This window comes from Micromys minutus (assembly GCF_963924665.1).
Source record: "Micromys minutus genome assembly, chromosome: 21".
In the NCBI taxonomy this organism is placed as follows: domain Eukaryota; kingdom Metazoa; phylum Chordata; class Mammalia; order Rodentia; family Muridae; genus Micromys; species Micromys minutus.
The window spans coordinates 36,559,972-36,580,093 of NC_137956.1; the positions used below are offsets into that span (position 1 = coordinate 36,559,972).

Here is a 20,122-nt window from a genome sequence, read left to right on the forward strand (position 1 = left end):
AGCTCAGTTGAGAAGCCCAGAGCAAGAAGCAGTAGATAGAAACCTGAAGTCATTATGTGTGGACTTAAGGTCTTTAGCTTTGACCACCACTTACAGAATCCCATTCAGGTCAGTTGCTTTATGTTTCCTGGCTATTGCCAGGGGTTATGCTGTGATGGAGTCATGCCTCTCTCCACTTTAAACCCTGCTTTTAAATATTATAGACTTTACTCACTGATTAATATTGCTTAAGAATAGGTAGGACATTCAGAAAACATTGAGGGTTTTGGAAAGAACAGAATAGCTTATAACACCAGCATTTAGCTAATTAGGACAGCAAGAATTTGGTGAAATGATCTGAAGAAATGGCTCAGCAATTAAAAGCACTGGCACCCACATGGTGGTTCACAACTATTCGTAACTTCAGTTCCAGGGGCTCCAACTCATTCTTTTGGCCTTTTTGGGTACTGGGCATGTATGTGGTGTACAGACATGCAGCTAAAACACACATGCACGTCAAAACAAAATCAAACAAAAACCCCAAACTAAAAGAATCTGGTAAAACAGTTCCTGTATTCGGAAGGGATTGTGAGGAAACAGAGAGACTTGTTCGGAGCGGGGTCTCCTGGTACTAACTTTGTACAGTGTGCCGGAGCTGCTTTTTGAGTCTGGATGTGTAGATCTTTAAAACATTAATGAGTTTTAATATTTAAGATGTAATAGTATAAACTTATCTTTAAAACTCTGAGAAGAACTTCATAGTCTATTTACACTTCGACTTTGTGAAGATCACAGGAATTCCCATGAGCTTTGATGTGGACTCGGGAAGTACTGGTCGAAGCTGCTTGAGGGTTTAAAGATTTAGAAAATATTTTGAAGTGCTAAGCAGAGCATAGTCAGATGCTTCTATCAGAAAGAGTATTCTGGAATGTTCCAGCGATTTCTGTGATGGAAGCTAATGCCTCTTACCTGCCAGATGTGCTTGAAATCATGATAAGATGATTGCACACAATCTTGTTTTATGGTCTCTCTTCATAGGTACCTTTTATACGGAAGTGGAGTTACACATTTTATTCAGGAAGTGCAGAAGTGCGCAGTGACTGCTCAGTTCTCAATCTTTTCTTATCCCCACACTTGAGCAGTGGTTATAAGATATGCAGCCAATCTGTAGAGCATGCAGACCTCCTGGTACCTCAGACTGAGAATATCCTTCCTAGCAGTTATGTACAGCCTGGGTTCCCACCTGGGTGACTTATCAATCCAACTGGAAATGAGTTTTTCATGTTGAGTAAGTCACATGAGGCAGGAATCTTAAGTGTCATTCTTGCCTCTTGGTAAGCAGTACTTCTAAAGTGACATTGAACACTCTGGCACAGTGGTAACTTCCACAACAGGCCTGAGCTTCAGCAGAGCTTCTTGGTTTATTTTAAATCAAGTAATATAAATGTATAGGATGTTATATTTCACTTACGCAAACTGTGTATAAATGTTGACAATGGTTATGTGCAGGAACCTGTGCTAGGCCCTGAAGGCATTTATTACAGGACAAGACATGAGTTTTTGTCCTAGAACGTGTATATACAGAAGAATATGCCTAATAAAATACAGAAAATGATAGATGCCATTTAAAAAGTACTAGGAAGTCCTGTAGATTCTGAAGCTGCAGCTCCCATTTCTGGTGTGTCTGTCTGTACCACAGAAGTGACTGCAGACAAAGAAGAAAATAGTCTGGGCGTTTTGCTGTTTTGTTTTGTTTTATTTTGGTACAGGGTCTCTCTAAGTAGCCCTGGCTTCTCTGGAGCTTGCTCTGAAGACCAGGCTGGCCTTTTCTGCCCCCTGAATGCTGGGACTAAAGGCATGTGTCACCATGCCTGGCTGACGTCTGGGTGGTCCTGTGGGCTGGGGCAGTGTAGGACCCAGAGGTTATTTATGTGCATAGCTACCCTGTTGAGTTAAGTGATATGTTCTTACGTTACAGCCGAGAAGTTGAAAGCTCAGTGAGGTTCAGCGATAGCCTGGGTCACCCTAATGTCCCAGGTTGGGGATTTGCTACTTTTTTGCTTAGAAAGTGGATTCCAAGCTATTTGTCTAAGGATGGTTATACCTTCTGCTTCTAAGTCAACAGTCTTGGTTTTTCAGAGGAATACGAGACTGCTATGTCTCTCGGACACTGAAAAGGGTCCTGAGGTTCTCTTTCTGAAGTTGTTTGAGCAGTACTTAATTGCTACCCTGGTATCTTAGTACTAAATCGTGCAGCAGACCCCTCTGGGCTAGCGGGGTCTGTTGAATGCTCAGCTCTTATGATTGCTCTGAAGTTAGGAGTTGAGAATTGTAGCTGGAGGGTGATGCGCGGTTGTCTCTCACCACAGTCTAAGATACTCCCACTTTTCTCAGGGTGGCGTCCTAAAGGGCTACTGGTTGCACATCTTCATGAGCACAAATCTGCTGTAAATCGAATCAGAGTATCTGATGAACACTTACTTTTTGCAACATGTTCAAATGATGGCACAGTGAAAATTTGGAACAGTCAGAAGATGGAGGGGAAGACCACCACAACGAGGTACGATGGTAGTGGGGTTCGCCTGTCCAGCTAGTCAGCAGTGCTTGCCGAGTGCTCTCTGCATCAGAGTTACTTAGGAACAGGCATGCGTAGGGCTCTGCGGACCAGAGGCTGGCCATCTGACGGGACACGAGACAGCAAGAACTGTAAATAAGTAAAGTGTTGAAATGACCCCGTTAGATGACAGGCTGGGGAACATAGGTAGGGGTGGACTTGTCAGTAAACAGTCCATAGATGCTGCCTTAGAGGGAAACATGGATCCAGGAACGAGTTGAAGGAGGGGAGCAAGAGCCACATGGGAATGTTGAATGTTCTGGGCGGAGGAGACGGATTTCAGAGTCTGGGGGGACCTGTCACCATGCCTGACAGAGTTTTGTGTAACCTGAGCAGAACAAGCAGGCAGGAGAGAAGTGGGAGGTCCGGTTTTATAGACATCGGGGGCTCCTATGAAGGACTTAGAGGGGGAGCCTTTGGGAGGTTGTGAACAGAGGAGAGTTGGGAGCTAAGATGTCTGAGGAATGGCTCTGGCTGAGTTGACATAGGAAGAAAGCGGTAAGGCAACAGCAGTAGGAGTGTCCATCACCGAGATGCAGGGAGGAGGCATGGCACAGGCTACCGTGGCAGCAGTGTGGACAGTGTGAATGACCAGATTCTGTGTCTGTTTTGATTTGCTGAGTAGATGGAAAGGGTGTGAACACAAGTAACAATGCCATGGGCTAGCCTGCTGCATCCTTGCTGTGGAACCTGGTCACTCATGACCAGTGTCCTTGAGAGTTAAAGTGCCCAGACTGTGAATTCAGTACATGTGGTTATTATAAGGATTTCAGGTTTGGGTGAATCATATCCATTCCTCCCTTGCTTGAGGTTTTCCTCCTCCCCCTTGGCCTGCCCAGGTCTCTTTTACTAACTAGTACTTAAGTCTTCCACCTTCCTGTCTGCTCTTTCCCTAATTGGTTCTGGCAGAAGAACTACTATAAATGAGAATGAATCTCATCTGCATTGTAAAGATGGAGGGACCGCTCTGCTACTCTTTACTTAACTAAAACCAGATCAGATCCCCTTGACTCTGCAGTAATATAAAAGGGCTCTGCTTTCACCCATTTCTGTGTTCTCTCTTGTCATTGCATTAAATAGAATATAAATGAAAGGTCAGTAAAAGAAACATAGGTGTATTTTGTTTTATTTTTTTACTTTTTGTATAGATTTTTTTTAAACCAACATTTTGTAGGAATTTTAAACTTCCAAGGAAGGTGTTTGATCCTCAGCAATACTTACCCTGTGCTTATAAAATGGCATATTAATAATACTTCATGATAATAGTTGACTAGAGGGAAGAGAAGAATATAATATTAAAGCAGAGTTTTGTATATTTAAATTAAGTTGGCATTTAATTTTTAAAAAGGTACTAATTGTATTTCTCAGTAACTTCTTAAAAACTTAGAAACTTTAAGTAAATTTAAAAACAAGAAAATTAAAATGCTATTTAAAAATATTGAATAAAAAAAAAGGGGGGACTAATCAAGAGGCAGCAGAGGCAGAAAGAAGGAAACAGGTGGGATCACTTTTCTGCTACACAGAAAGAGACATCTAAATTCAAAGGATCAGAAAGATAAACCACACACCCCAGGGAGTAGTGAGAAAGAGCTCAGAGGAACCCTCCTGGGGACAGACATTTTACCGTGTAAAAGCTCCATCCATCAGGAAGGCAGGACAGTTATAAACATTGGCACCTAACAAAATACAGGAAGCAAAAATTGGCAGTTTAACCGCAATAGCAGCAGACTTTAATATCCCATTCCACTGTGGGTAGAACCAGTAATATAAGAACAGCAAAGAAATAGAGGCTGTAAGCAGTTGCTGAAAAGTGTTCGTATCTGACAATGAGAGAACGCTTCTCAGCAGTACGAGAATGCAAGGTTTTGGCATGTGTATGGGATATTTTCCAGGCTACATCATACATTAGTTCATGAAAAAGCATCAATAAATTTAAAAACACCGAAGCCTATGAAGTCTATTCTCCAGGTAGTGGAAAGAAATAGGTGTTGGCAATGGAGGGATGTGAGGTCCCAGGTATGTGGAGATGAAGCACCATGTGGCTGATAGCTAGCAGCTCAAAGGGAAGACTTTGAGCTGAAGTAAAATGAAAACACAGCATCCTGACGGTTAGGAAATGTCTGTCTGTAGGTTTTAATCTGTGTTTCTTCTTAAAAAGATCTGAGATGAGCAATCAGCTGTAATAAGTTAGCAAGAGGAGACCTGACCTAACCCAGAGGAAGGGGAAGGGAAAGGACTGAAGAGGAGACAGTGAGATAGAGGCCGGAAGCACAGGAATAAAAGTGGAAACAGAACCTGCTCCTCTGAAGATGGGTGAAACTGGAAAAACATTACGAGACAAACATTTTGCTTTAAAGAAGTGCAAGTAGACTCATTACACAAATCAGAATTTCAAAAGGAGATATTATTATCAGAAATAAAAGACCACTGTAAATAGTTATGTGCCAAAAGTTAGAACAAAATGGGCAGCTTTGTAGCAAGACACAGCTGCTGAAGGTGACAGAGGAGGAGGTAGACACATAAACAGCAGAGATTAGACTCAGTTGGTGATTCTCACAGAGAAAGGTCCAGCCGAGGACTTCATGGTGAACTCCACTCAACATTTAAAGAATTACTCATATTTAAACGGGCTGCCAAGAAATAAGGGAACAGTTGTGAGCAGTCTGAGACATCACAGCCATCTTACATCTCCTGGGGCTTATAGACCTGTGTCGTAGTCAGTACGGATGTGACAGTCCTCAGTGCACTAAACTGTAGTCTGAGAAGAACTACACACCGCGAGCAAGAACAGATCGTCCAGGGATGCAAGGCTAGTTCAGCACACAGCATAAAAGTAGAAACGACACACTGGTCTTTGCAGAGCCTGGGGATGTATTGATGAGGTCCACCATTCAACGCTTAAAATCAACTCAGTAGATGAGTAATGGAGAATTACAGCCAATCTACAAGCCACAGCTGACACTTGAGCGCAGGCCTTCCCACTGAGGAATGAAAGAAGAATGGGCATGTTTGTTATTTCTACTGAGTATTGTACTGGAGGGTCTAGCCAGGGTACATAGGTAAAGAATACACACACACACACACACACACACACACACACACTTTCGTATAATATATATACAAATATGGAAAAAAGTAAAACCTTGTTAGTAGTCAGCATGATCTAGTATAAGAAAAAAATCATTAAATAACAAAACAAAAGGTCTTTATATAGAGATCAGTTGCATTTTTTTACACTAGCAATGAGTAGACTGCTTTAAATGTACTTTGTAGCTATTAAATGTACATTTAAGCTGTTAGTAAGAAGAATTGAGCTAGTGATACTGAGTGATAGGTTAGAATATCAGATGTTCTATTTTTGTTTACAAGTATAATATGTACAATCGATGTGAGGAGTAATGCCGACGTTCAGTGGGACATCAGATACTTAGAGCACGCAGCACGTGAGGAAGGATGAGGGGTGGCATGAGAGGTTAGCATGTGTGTGAGCTGAGCATCGGGATGGAAGTCTGCCCGTGCGGATGGTTCACTGGGCCTCTCTATGCTTTCGAGGGAAGGCACTGGCTCTGGATGATCATGACAGAGGTCATACGGGAACAGATATGGGGTTGAAGGTGCTGCACTAGTGGGAGAATTGATTGGTTCAGGACTTGGGGGCAGCTCAGGCTCTACAATAGGACAGAAATGCTCGAAGATAGACATTTGAAGAGAAGGGGATTTGCACATGGACTCTGGGGGATTAAATGGACCTCCGTAATAACTGTTAACAACCGTGGGAAACAGTGTTGCAGCAATGGCTGTGGCTGTTTCAGAAATGATCTCATATTCCTTTCATTCAGGTCTATTCTTACATACAGCCGAATTGGAGGGCGAGTCAAGACACTAACGTTTTGCCAAGGCTCCCACTACTTGGCCATAGCGTCTGATAATGGTGCTGTCCAGCTTCTTGGAATTGAGGCTTCTAAGTTACCCAAGTCTCCTAAAATCCACCCTCTGCAAAGCAGGTACCGTCTGTCGTCTCTTTAACTCCACTGTAGTGCACTGTGTGGTAGCTTCCACCTTCCCACACCTCAGTGTGGTGTGGGTCAACTGGAACTCCTCCATTGTACAGGCCTCTTGTAAGCCTTGAAGTACAGGAAACTGCTTCTGACCCAGAACACTCAACTCTGCTTAGCTTTAGAGGGCAGAGCCTTTGCACAGTAACTCCTGCAGTTTGTTAGCATGCTCAGGGGCAGCCCTGGACCTGATCGTCTTAGTCTGGAATCTTCCTAAATGACACAGCCAGATTGTCCAACTGCCAGAGCACAGCAAGTGTCCATCAGTCAAGAGACCCATGCCTGTTGTTTGGCAATAAACTATCTAAATTTGGTAATAAATTTTAGATGAAGATTTGCTTGTTATTCTACAACAAAAATGTTAACTGGTTTTCTTTATGAATCTCAGTTCTTTGTAAATTAATAGTTATTTAAGATTAACCATAATGTAAAATAAGTTAAAGTAAGCGCTCCCCTCCCCGCCAATGTTATGCTTAAGGATTTCAGAGACAAGTAACTATGTCAACTGTCTTTTGCTTAAAAGAAAAATGTGAGTCAAAGGACAACTTTCAAGAGTCAGTTCTTCCTTCTCCCATTGGTTCTGGAAAGCACACTCAAGGGGAACTGAGTTCACATCTCTAGAACAAATAGGAAGTGGTGTTCGCCTGTGATCTTAGCACTGAGAGATGGAAGAGGATCCCTAGAAGCTTGCAGCCCGGCTAGCCTGCCTGTGTACCAGACACATTCCAGGCCAGCGAGAGACCCTGCCTCAAACAAAATGGGAAAGGTGCCTGAATACAAATACCCAAGGTAGTTTTCCGACTTATAAGAGCACACTGTGTATACAAATGCTCACACACACACACACACACACACACACACGGATTGGGGGCGCTCACTAATGGCATGTGAGTCTGTGTTAAAGCAGGCTGTTGAAAAGTACACGCCAGAAAGTAATCGTGCATTACACAGAGAAACCAGAACGAGACTTTAATGTAGTGAAAGGCTGCCTTGAGGCCCTCCGTAGCTTAAGGTAAGAAGGAGTATCTGTTGCACCTAGAATATTTTTGTTGTTTTGTTTTGCTTTGTTTTTGCATTTTAAAAAATGTGTATAGTTTCAACATAAACAACAATATATTTGAATGGTTTTAGCCTGGGACATTTTAACAACAAATAGCTGCCAGTTAGTTTTCTTGAAGTTGTTTCAGCAGAGGATGACCTCTCATACATACTTCGAGTTTGTTCCAATTATTGGCAGAATACGGTGTGATGATGGTGCCCCTGGGTCACAGGATGGACAGTAAAAGAGAAGACAGGGTCTGCATCTCTCTCCGCTGATAACACTCTTCACTGTGGGCTATTCTCTAAGCGGTATTTGATTCCCTGGGTTGGCAGACCTGGCTAGAATGTTTAGATTCCACTGGGCCCGACTGGAGTGTCCTCCAAAGTCACCTGGCCTTAGTTACTCACTGTTTGTGTGGTTCAGCCATGTTAACTGTGATCATGCTTCTTAAACATTAGATCTGGCCTGGAGGGATGGCTCCGCAGTTAATCACAGAGGATCAGGTTCAGTTCCTAGCATGAATGTCAGGTCAGTCAGAACTGCCTGTGCCTCCAGTTCCGGGAGTTCTAAGGACCTGCTTCTGATACCACTGCATAAAACCACACATACAAATGCATACACACACTCTCAGACACGCACACACAATTGTAGAAAAATGTATATATTATATATATTGTATATAATATATGGAACAAACCATTTGATATCTTAAAATATTTGGATATTTTTAAAATGACCTTTTTGTTTTGGAAGTATAGTCAGAAGTAGGATATCTGTACATGTTTGTCTGAAACAGGTCTGCAAATTGTAGCCTACAATATGGTCAGAAAGTAAGAATGATTTTTGCATTTTAAGAATGAAGAATATGTGGCAGAGGTGTATACAATTCAAGACTAAAATACCCGTTACTGGGTGACTTTAAAGTCATGTCCTTTTTTCTCTTCCCTCCCTTTCCCCCTCCTGTCATGGTTTGAAGTGCTGGGATCGAGTTCTCTTGTATGCTAGCCACAGCCAAGCGCCAGCTGCTGAGCTACACCCTCAGCCCTATGTTGTTCTTTGTAGTTTTACAAGTGCCTCAGCTTGAAACGAACAACACTGCTTATGTGTTGCTGGTGTGGAGTAGAACCCAGCAGTACAAAGACGTGAATGTGAATCATTGGCTTAGGGCCTGAGCGTTGACAAATATGAATCAGGTTTTGCTGATGAAACATGTCAGACTCAGAAGCCATCTATCTGTTGCTTTGTTCCAACTGTGTGACACTCTGGAACAGAACAGAATCGGCCTTTGCCACAGGAGAGGCAGGATGCAGTTAGATCACTAATGGGCTGCCTGGGGTACATTGGAGGATGCCAGACAGTTGTATGAAAAAAGATGCATAGCTAGCTTCATGTCTGTAATAATCCTTGGGTTTCACACAATGCTAATTAGTGTGGCAACAAGGTTGAGTTCTTAGTTTGATAAATATTACAGTTATATAGGATGGCAATATGAAGAAAAACTGAATAAAAAGTGTATAGAAACTTTTACAGCTTTTCTGTATCTGGAATTATCTTTTAAAAATCCAGCTATAATCATCTTATTGAGGTAAAATGACCTTATTTATTTATTATTTATATTTTAATCTGGGATCTGAACTCTGGCAGTCCTGGAACCTGATATGTAGACCAGGTTAGCTGCAGACTCACAGAAACCATCCTCTACTGTGTCTGCCTCTCAAGTTCGAGGATTAAAGTTTGTGCCACTCCAACTGCACACTTTTTCCTTCTTAGCCATGGATAGTTGTCAGTTTATCCTGAGCAGGAACCAGCTCCATTTTCAGTGACAGGAAAAGCCTGAGTATTTCCTGTTGTGTCCATGTAGGGTTCTGGACCAGAAGGAAGATGGATGTGTAGTGGACATGCATCACTTCAACTCCGGGGCGCAGTCTGTTCTCGCCTATGCCACGGTGAATGGCTCTCTGGTTGGATGGGATCTCAGGTCTTCAAGCAATGCGTGGACATTAAAGCATGACTTAAAGTCAGGCCTTATCACTTCCTTTGCCGTGGACATCCACCAGTGCTGGCTATGCATAGGTAAGCCAGCCGCTGTGTTGGGATGCCACAATACCTGCAAGTAGCATCGTGTAAAGGCCAAGGCCAGCTTTTCCTGTTTCCCTACTGAGGGTTTTCCATCTCCTTTGTGCTTGTAGCTGTTCTGTTCTGTTGTATATAATGTCTGACAGTTTTTTTTTATTAGGAGGCTTATGTAAGGCTGAGAGTGCTCAGTGCTTGCCTAGTATGCCTAAGGCCATGACCATCCATCCGCTCTTGATCTACACTCAGAGCAGTGTAAAAGCTAGATTGAGCACAGTATGGCAGTGCACCTTTCCAGTCACAGTGGTTGGCAGGAAGTGCGAGAGGATCAGAAGTTCAGGGCACTCGGCTACATAGTGGGCTCTCTCTAGCTTGGATACTTGAGGCTGCATTTTAAAAACCACAAAGCATTGTGTGAAAGGGTAAAATCAGTGTCATAAACAGAATTTCTTGTTCTCAGTGAGCCTTCGTCTTACAGTCATTGAAGTAATTAAAAGTTGCTGGTATTCACAGAAATTTAAGTGACAACAGTTTTGTATTCTAGGAACCTCAGGCAAGCTACTTAACTCTGAGTCTCAGTATCTTCATCTTCGGATGGAGCGAGTTCCCTCAAAGGCTGCTTTGAGCATTTAGTGACCTGAAAGCATCTACCACAGGCCTAGTGGGAAGGTGGAGCAGTGGACCTCTGATTTGCCATCTTCCCACTCTGTCTCCCCTAGGGCTGGACATGCATGGCTATCTATTGTCTATTTTAGTTTGTTTTTGAAGGGTTTCTGAGTTCTGAATTGTTTATACTCTAGTGTGACTGTTCCAGTTGGTTCTCCCAGCAGCTATGAACCAGGGCTTCCCCTCCCCCACAGCCGCAGTAGCACTGGTTGTTGGTGTCTTTAACCAGGAAAAAACCACTCATCCGCTGTATCTTGCCTTTCCAGAATGCCACAGACATGGAATTTCACAGTGCATGTTTGTTTAACTAAACATGCAGTTTATAAGGCTTTTCCATTGTCTTCATGTATGCAGAGTTTGAAGTTATTTTTCATTTTTTAACAGATAATTTGTGTGCTTAGCAGCCATTATCTAGCTGGAAAGTGGGACTGTTTGTAGTTTGGGGCATTTCTGAGTAAATCTGCCATAAACATTTACAAGTAGTTTTTTGTAGGAAGTCTAATTTGGGTTTTCTAAGGTGGCTCCTGGTGCGTGGGATTGCTGCTTTAAGAAAATCCTAATTCTAATTGTAGTACTGCTGTGTATCTAGTGTGTGGTATGTTCATACATGTTTATATTGACGAATGACTGAACCGGGTAGTTAGGAAATCTGTTACCTCACATATTTTGTGATAAAAGCTATTTAAAATCTACAGTAATTGAAATACGTAATACATCGTCATTAATCATACTGACAGTTCTGTGTGTCACTGAAGCATAGCCCTTCTAAGAAACTTCACGTCACCTGCCCTGCACTGCTTGTCTCCTTTCTTCACCGTTCTCCCAGAGTTGTGTGTGGGTTTGTTTTCTTTTGTATTTGAAACAGGGTCCTAATGCATCCCGGCTGGGCTTGAGCTGAGCATGACCTTGAACTTCTGGTCCTCCTGCCTCTCTCCCCCAGTGTTTGGCTCATGATGGAACTAGGACTTTGTATCCTAGGCAAGCACTCTGCCAACTGAGCTACATCCCAGACCCCTCCCCTGCATAGTGCTTTGAATATGCACCTTGAAAATATGTATTTTCTTCTTTCCCTCATACCCAGAAGAGTTAAGGGTTTCTGTACTTGAGTTTAGATTTCTGGATTCCTTAGTTTATACAGCATCGTCATTAAATATCTACCTTTTCCTGCATTAATTTGTACATATTGAAAGAATGCAGCAGCCAGGGCAGTTCATAACAGTGGATAGTGCATAGCTAGCAAGTTTGCAAAGGAACTGCACAGCTTTGAGGAGGCAATGGTGCCACCATGGCTATTGTTGTCATTGACATGGAGTATGGCAAAGAGACATGGAGACCCAACTGCCCTCAGTCCATCTCTACTGTGGAACTGGGGACCAACCCAGAAATGTGCTCTGCTCTGCTCAGCCGCTTGGTTCTTTACCACAGGGTCCATTCTTTATTAGTAGTAAAATGCCACGGGGGAGATCGTGTGGGTGCTCAGCCCGTTTTCTGCTGTGGTTGGGCAGCCAAACCTATCTGCAGAAGGTTTTGGAACAAAGGACACATAGAGATGATTGGAAGATACTGACAGACACAGAGCTGTTTCCTCTTTGGACTTTGCCATGATCACTGGGTATCAGTGATGATGATGATATATAGGTGGGTAGGTAGGTAGGTAGAGAGAGAGATAGAGAGATAGGCAGGCTCTTCAGACAGTCTGAATGCTCCGGCTCACCAAATTAAGCTTCATTCTTTATACAGAGTCTGGTTTTGTGGGTGCCTTTGGCAGCTAATAACAATGTCAGTATTTAATGAATTATTCATTTTAAATTTGCCTTCATTAGACTACTGTAATTGCATTGTGATAAGCATGTTATTACTGTTATTTGACAACTATGGCGCTGTTTGAAACTAGGAGACAGCCTCATGGGAGTAAAGCCTTTTTTCTTCCCTTTCTTAGCAGTACTGGGATCGTGCACAACCAGCAAGTGCTTTACTGCTGAGCTGTAGCCACAATCTTGTTTTTAGTTTCTATCTTGAAACATGGTTTCTCCAAGTCGCCCAGGTTGGTCTTGAATTTGCTCTTTAGCCCAAGTAGGCTTCAGCCTCCAGAATAGCTGAGATTGCAGGCCTCTGACACCAGGCCTGGCAACAAAGCCTTTTCTAAAGTGACCAAGGCAATTCTAAAACACATTTATCCAGGGCTAGGTATGGTTGCGGATTGCTTTCATCTCAGTTCTAAGGAGGTAGAAGCAGGTGGATCTCTGGGATTTTGAGTCCAGCCAGGGTGACATAATGAGACCCCCACCTTAAACAGAACCTAAAAAATGTATTCATCCAGCAGTGACAGTGTTTGCCATTGTTGTGAATGCAGCGCCATGCACTTTGCTTTGATGTTTTAATTGTTTGTGCCTTTTAAATTTGAGGCACGAGCAGCGGTGCCATGGCGTGTTGGGACATGAGGTTCCAGTTGCCAATTTCCAGTCACTGTCATCCCTCCAGAGCTCGCATCCGGCGCCTCTCCATGCACCCCTTGTACCAGTCCTGGGTAATTGCAGGTAAGGTGTGGGGCTGACACGTGGGAATTGTATTGTGTGATATTGCTCTTGCTCTTCCAGAGTTTGTATTTTGCATCCGAACCATATGCTTGATTTAAGTGTTTTCATGTGAAAGCTGCTCGCCATTGTGTTTTAAGTTTAAAACCAGTGCCATCGGCCATTACCTCCACTTCACTCCCTTCTTCCATTGTCTCTCATCTTTCATTTCTTTTTTCCCAAGCTTCTCTGCCTACTTTTTGTTAAAACTGTCAGGATCTTCCTAGAAATGAAAGAAGAGATGTGGACTCCTCTCTAGTTGCCATTCTTTCTGACCCACATCCGTGTTTCTCTTCCTTTCCATCACTGGGCACTCACTGTGCTGGTGTGGTACCTGAGCTATCTTTTAGTGTATATTAGGTTGTTGCCTGCATGCCTGTCTGTACACAATGTATGTGCAGTCCTTGGAGGCTGGACGAGAGTGTCATATCATAACTAGAGTTAGGAACAATTGGGAGCTGCCTTATAGGTGCTCGGAATCAAACCTGAGTCCTCTGGAAAAGCAGCCAGTGCTCTTCATTGTTGAGCCATATCTCCAGCCTCACTTGGATATATCTTTGAAATTAATTTCCTTATCTGTAAAGTATGGTTGAAAGTAGCTTATAACTCAAGAACTTGAGGTGCAAATCAAACACAGTCTGGTGGTACAGCCTAGCTTGAGGGCTGAGAGCTTTGATAGACTTAGGTTTGCCTTCGGTGCTTTCTCACGACAGCCCACACTGTGGGGTCCAACTAGAGTAAAAGCAGGGAAAGGAGAAAGGCAGCCAGCACAACTGCTCCACACACTCCTACTTCCTGGCACTGTGGCATGAGCTAACTCTGTTCTACTTCTTCCTCCTTGTTATGACGGACTGAGACTGTGCTACAATAAAGCCTGGAGTCACTCTGCTCGGTCATCATGGCAAAGGGAAAACTGACCAATGCACCAAGTAACAGCCAGCTACCTTGTCCAAGTGGCTCTCTGTGAGCTCTTCTGTCCAGTCAGGGTTCCAACAAGGCAGATTGTACAAGGAGGGTTTCTCTTTAAAGGCAGAGAGGTCAGCATCACCTAAGAGGTGTGCTTAGTAGTTGAGTGTCAGGAGGTGTTTGGGAGGTCTGGTTATTGGAGCTTACAAAGATATTGAATAGAAAAGCCCACCTGGAGAGGAACAGTTGTGTGCATGAGCGCATGTATGAGAGAGGGAGAGAGCATGTCCTGGAGTCACTTTTGCCCCTTGACTTTGAGGCAGGGTCATGTTGTTTCTTGTGCTGAGTTATGTCTTCTAGGCTGGGTGCCTTAGAAGTTCCGAGTGAATCTCTTGTCTTTACCAGCCACTGGCTGTAGGAACTCAGGGATTACAGATGGCCTTTTATTTGGATTTAGGGATCAGGCTTGGGTCATTGGACTTGTGGAGTAAGCAAGCAGTTTACCAATTGAGCCATTTTCTAATAATCCCAAGCAGTGAGTTTTGAGGTGCAGGATAGAGTCAGGCTGCACTAGGTGATCTTTCTTCCCTACCGAGTCTGTTCATACTTGCTCACTTATGAGCTGCATTCTGTGGGCAGAGTCAGGGTCTCACTGGAGGCTGTACGATTTCCCTGCTTGCCTCGTTTACTATCTGGCTAATGTCTCTCTTCAGAGCAGAAGCATAACCCCTAGGCCCATTGCTGTTGGTCACAAATCTGCCTCTCACAGGCAGGCTTTTGATGGCATTTAGGGCCCACTGAATAATTCCGAGTAACGTACCCCTTTCAAGGTCCCCAGTCACATCTGAAAATCACTGTCATTTAAGGCAACATTTTCAGGTTCTCAGGAGTAGGATCTTGAACTATTTGGGGGCCATTTTTTAATTTTTAGATTGCTACAGGTCAGACACCTGTAGGACCAGGAGTACAGGAGCCTAGAGTGCGATTCATGCAGGTCAAACTTGAGTGTCACTGAATGTGCCATTCACCCCTGAGCCTTTCCTGCCACCCCCTCGTCTGTTCCAGCCTCACAATTGCTGCTGCTCATTTACACTCGTCTGTTTAGTGTCCCTCCCAGAGTGGGAACTCCCGCCCCAGTAGGATTCACTCGTTCTGTTTGCCATGTGGATGATAGGTGGCTGGTCCGGTTGTCACTATTGTCCCCACGGACATCATTACCCAATGCACAGATTGTGTCAGGCCCATGCTCTGCTTTTCTTGCTGCCTTTTCCTTCTCACACACACACCCTTCCACCACACACCCTGGGCTTTTTTTCAAGTATATTTCTTGCCTACTCAGTGTATTCTGCCTGAGATCAGCCACCTGCCGCTGCATCTGTCCTCCTTTTTCAGACCTGGTGAAGACATTTAGACACAGCCCATGAGATGTGCTGCTTTTTCTGCAGCTCTTTCTTTCATCATGCTTTTCATGTGTCTTGTCTTTTTCCTTCTCCATCTATTCTGTACATTGAGGGCAAAGCTATGTGATCTGCCTTTCTGCCCCATAGTCTCTTCAGGACCTGGCTGGAGCGATATATATATACACACACTGGTAGGCTACGAGAGCATTTTTACTCACCCAGTCTGCTGCTAAGTCCTGCTGTTATATTGAGAGCATTAGTATTTCTTACAGGATGGAAATAGACGCAGGCGGCCTTGCAAGTGCTACCAAGATGTGAAAGAGCAGCTAACAGTTCTTGCCTTTGTCTCTCAGCTGTTCAGGGTAACAATGAAGTCTCCATGTGGGACATGGAGACTGGAGACAGGAGACTGACTCTCTGGGCCAGCACTGCACCTCCACTGTCCGAGTCACAGGTATGTCACCTCTATCCTAAGCATGTTTAGGCATTTTAGCCAGCAGGATTGCTCATGAATTTCATTATATCTAGTTTGTGTTAATCCCATGACTGTCATGTGATCATTGCTGTATGTTTTCCAGTTCTTTTAGCTTGCAGGGTCTGCTCCACTGGCTGTTTGTGATCTCACATTGGAGCTCTGGTAGACGCAAATTAGGCAAAGCCTACTAATTTAAGACTATATTCCAAAAATCCTTAGGATTTTTGCCTTTACATAGTGGTGTAAAAAGCAATATGTGTTCACTAGAAAATATGCTTTGAATTTTGATCTTTTCCCAGGCTCGTGCTCTGGTTCTCTTGTGATGCTGTGTGGCGCTGAGGCATACATAGCTCCATGAGGGTAAACTACTAGATCAGAACTAGTGTTGGGCCAGAACCCCAAAGCAAATTAAGGAGCATCTGTACCGTGTATGAGCAGTTGTGTTTCCAGGAGTGTCTTGCAAGTAAGCTCAGGTCGGAAAGGTTTCACAAGCACACTCCTTAGGTCTCATGCAAAGAAGCCCTGAAGTGATGCTTTTATACTGTGACAGGATCGGACTGTGTGGCCCAAGCTGACCTTGCACTGGTGTGCACACCATGCTCGGCCTGAGGGACCCTGGAGCCCGTGCTCATGCTGTGCAAGCACTCTGCCCTGAGTTATGCCTCCAGGCCTTCAGTTAGATCCTGAAGTTCCCCCAAAGACGAGACCATTTCCACAGATTATGTGTCTTAACGGATGACGTGCTTGTATAGCTGTTGACAGTTAACTCACTCTACTGAAATGATGCTGTCCTTATGTCACCACGTGCTTTTGTCTCTCAAGCCCTCACCACACAGTGTCCATGGCATCTACTGCAGCCCTGCAGATGGAAACCCAATCCTGCTAACCGCTGGCTCGGACATGAAAACAAGGTGCAGTGTCATGCAGAGTGCCCTAGGTTGAAACATGGCAGCTCTAATGTGCTGTTGACTCACCATTTATTCCCTCTCCCCTAGGTTCTGGGACTTGGTTTCCCCAGAGAGGTCCTATGTTGTTGCGGGAAGTACAGGCTCCCCATCCGTATCCTACTACAAGAAGATAATAGAAGGCACCGAGGTTGTCCAGGTGGGGGGCACAAAAAACAGCTTTGAACAAGATTATTTCAAGATTTCTTTGACATTAGGAAATGTATTTGGCTTTTCTTTCTTCTGGGTGGGAAGAGTGGACATGGAGACAGGGTCTGGCCACATTGCTCAGTCACCATACTGTGTCTCCCTCCTGAGTGCCAGGGCTACAGGTGTGTACCATTGCACCCCACTCACCGCTGTCACAGTGATGGGATGTCACGGGAAATACATTAAAGAAGCACCTTACAGCTTTCCTTTTACAGATGGGATAGTTGGGGACAGAAGTCATTTGTCCAGGGTCACAGAGCTAAGGAGACCGAAGTCCTGATTGCCCTTCAAAGCATTGTTAGAGAATATCAGATGTTCTGGCCAGAGTAAGCATCCCATCAATGTTTAAAAATGCCAGAATATCCATGTTAATACGCACACAGACTATACTGACCCATGGATAAGTGGCTATGCCCGCAGTCTGATGACTAGGAACTGAGGCACAGGTTTAATCTCAAGCCTTTGTTTTGAACCTCTAAACAGGAAATTCAGAATAAGCAGAAGGTTGGACCAAGTGATGACACCCCTCGGAGGGGCCCGGAGTCTCTGCCTGTGGGACATCATGACATCATCACAGATATTGCCACCTTCCAGACCACTCAGGGCTTCATTGTGACTGCTTCTAGAGACGGCATTGTGAAGGTGTGGAAATAGGTCCCACCGACTTGTATGAATTGTACCATAATTCAAGATAAAAGGGATTTCTAGAGAAGAAACATGGGTTTTGGGGTGTCTGTACAGGGGGAAGGATGTGGGAGTGGTGACTTTCTTCATGTACATATCAGAAGAGCTGGCCAGATAGCACAGCCTGGGCATGCTTGCTGTATGTGGAACGGACAGGTGAGAAGTGCTGAAAGGAAGATGATATGGTGCCAGTTTATTCTGTATGGAAATGATTGTAAGCCGTTATGTAAACACTTTTGTTATTATAAATCGTATTCACACTGCAAGTAAACTCTATTCAAGCATCCTGAGAGTTGGGGTTTGTTTGGGGATGAGCTCTTACCTGGGCTGTTGCTAGGCAGCCATGCTTCTGGACTTGGACACTTGAGTTCCTCTCTATCAGCTCAAGAGCAGTGTGGCTCTGCCTGGACACCATTTTTACAGGATCTGCCAGAAATTCTCGCCAACTTGCATTTTCCAATGGTAATTATTTACTAAATGCTAGAAAAAGAACTCTCCAGGTAAAAACATTCCAAACTTTGTAAGGCCCACAGTTGCTTTTCCAGTATGGCAAAACGTTTCAAGCTAATGGATCTCTATTTTTATGCAGATTAGTTCTCTTCACATTTTTTCTTCTGCTCAGAATATTCCACTTGGGAAATAGTTACCTGGAGATAAACCCAGCTGACTAGATAGTCTGAGGAGCACTGCTATTAGGTACACGGCACATTTTCATCGCTCCCGTTGGTTCCTGACAGTTTACAGAAGTGTGAGGAAAAGCTTGTCATTCAGAAAGGTCACAGTTGGCAGTGTTGGTTCCAACTAGACCATGTAGACTTCGGAAGCTTGGCATGACCACTGCCTGGTTGTTCCGCATGTATGCTAAGTTCATTCAGAGAGTCACAGGAGCTGAGGCGTTGTCTATGGAGCCATTGGATAAGCCATGTGTCTCGGGGTACTGAGGGATAAAGGGACGTTCTTGCTCTCCATTTACTGCCACCGCTCACACCTGACCCATAGTAAGACAAGATGCCCAGTAATGCTCACCATGCCACGAATGGACCTTACTCAGTTTACACCCGGCTTAGCCTGTTCCGGTTTCTACTGTTTTGAAGACAGAAGTCATAAACTTAGGAATTTGTTGTTTTAAATTCTTAGTTTTTATGTGTGTCTGCACATGTGTGTGCAGTGCCCTGGGGGGCCCAGAAGAGGGCGTTTGTTTCCCAGGAGCTGGAAGCTGTGAGCCACTCGGGCTAAACTCCAGCTCTGAGGGAGCTGCTGGCCCAGGTCTGGCACTAGGAACTTTTAGGATTTGATTTTTTTTTTTTTTTTTTTTTTTTGAGATAGGGTTTCTCTCTGTAGCCCTGACTGTCCTGGAACTCTGCCTCCTGAGTGCTGGGATTAAAGGTATGAGCCAGGAACTTTTTCTTTTTTAAATGAACTATTTGCAGTGTTCTTCAGACCCCTTAACCCGTTAAGGATTAAAAATAAGACCCAAGATGCTAAAATAATTTTAATCACCAAATAACTTTTGCAAAAGATACTAACTATACTTACCAACACAGGAAAAATATATACATTTTTTAAGTATCTCCAACAATAAGTAGACAAGTGTCTGTGTTCAACAAAAGTTAATTAGAAACGTCCCTGCTGTTAAAAATACCTTTAAATATAGCCCAGCAGCTTCCTGGACTGAAGCATACAGTTCCTGAGCCTCTCAGCACCTTTAGGATACATGAAGCTAATGCACCTGAGCACAAACCGACAGCTGCTTCTGCCTTTCCTGCTTCTCTGAAGGCGCAGGACTCTGTCTCCGTGCAGTTGCCCCAGGAATGGTGGCACAAAGGGTTAAAAAATTACTGCACATGGCTCATCCAGAGTTCCTGAACGGGGATAGAGAGGATCTGCACACACTCTCTGGCCTGTGGTGTGGGTAACCTACTTCCCACACACGGCTTTCTTTTCCTTCCCAAAGACAGTGACATTCTGTCTGACTGCGCCGTTGCTGCTAACTAGGAATGAAGCTGTAAACTGAGGTAAGATCTGGGTGGTAGGCCTCAACACAGTGCCACTTTGAAATTTAGTTTGAAAATACCCCTAACCCTAAGAAGAAAGAAGTGGACAGGGCTGGGGAGACGAAGTCACCGTAGAATGATGTAGAGACTCTTCATACACGCCAAAGCTCGCTTCTGTTTCATTCCGAGCTCCGCCAGTCCTGCTTCGTGCTGCTCACTGGAGCCCAGAGCTTGCTGCCCAGTGGGGTAAAGAAAGGGACTCAGTCTATGCATTGATATTCTTCTTGTAAAAAAGGATAAATGACCAAATCAAGGGAAAAAAGACCAGAAATCCACTTGAAACAGCTTGGCAGAAAGTTCTGTATAGAAAACCCAGTCTGTAAGTCTTAGGTTCCTGGAGAATTGGTTGAGTTTCCCAGTGAGTTTAGGGAGACAGAGCTGAAAAGGGTTACTTACTATCTGCTTCTTACCAGACCAAGCAAACATCTTTAGAAGGCCAGAGACAAC

At 44.0% G+C, this 20,122-nt stretch overlaps 1 protein-coding gene across 1 annotated transcript in view; it reads left to right on the forward strand.

The window, feature by feature from the left end:
• Positions 1 to 17,868, forward strand: part of PIK3R4 (phosphoinositide-3-kinase regulatory subunit 4) — a 44,849-nt gene extending 26,981 nt beyond the window's left edge. Inside the window, exons 13-20 of the mRNA XM_080934898.1 lie at positions 2,374 to 2,539; positions 6,433 to 6,597; positions 9,552 to 9,763; positions 12,835 to 12,966; positions 15,662 to 15,762; positions 16,606 to 16,694; positions 16,779 to 16,887; positions 17,421 to 17,868. Of these exons, the coding sequence (XP_080791024.1) occupies positions 2,374 to 2,539; positions 6,433 to 6,597; positions 9,552 to 9,763; positions 12,835 to 12,966; positions 15,662 to 15,762; positions 16,606 to 16,694; positions 16,779 to 16,887; positions 17,421 to 17,591 (1,145 nt within the window). The 3' untranslated portion in view covers positions 17,592 to 17,868. The remainder of the gene's footprint in view (positions 1 to 2,373; positions 2,540 to 6,432; positions 6,598 to 9,551; positions 9,764 to 12,834; positions 12,967 to 15,661; positions 15,763 to 16,605; positions 16,695 to 16,778; positions 16,888 to 17,420) is intronic.
• Positions 17,869 to 20,122: the final 2,254 nt, after the last annotated feature.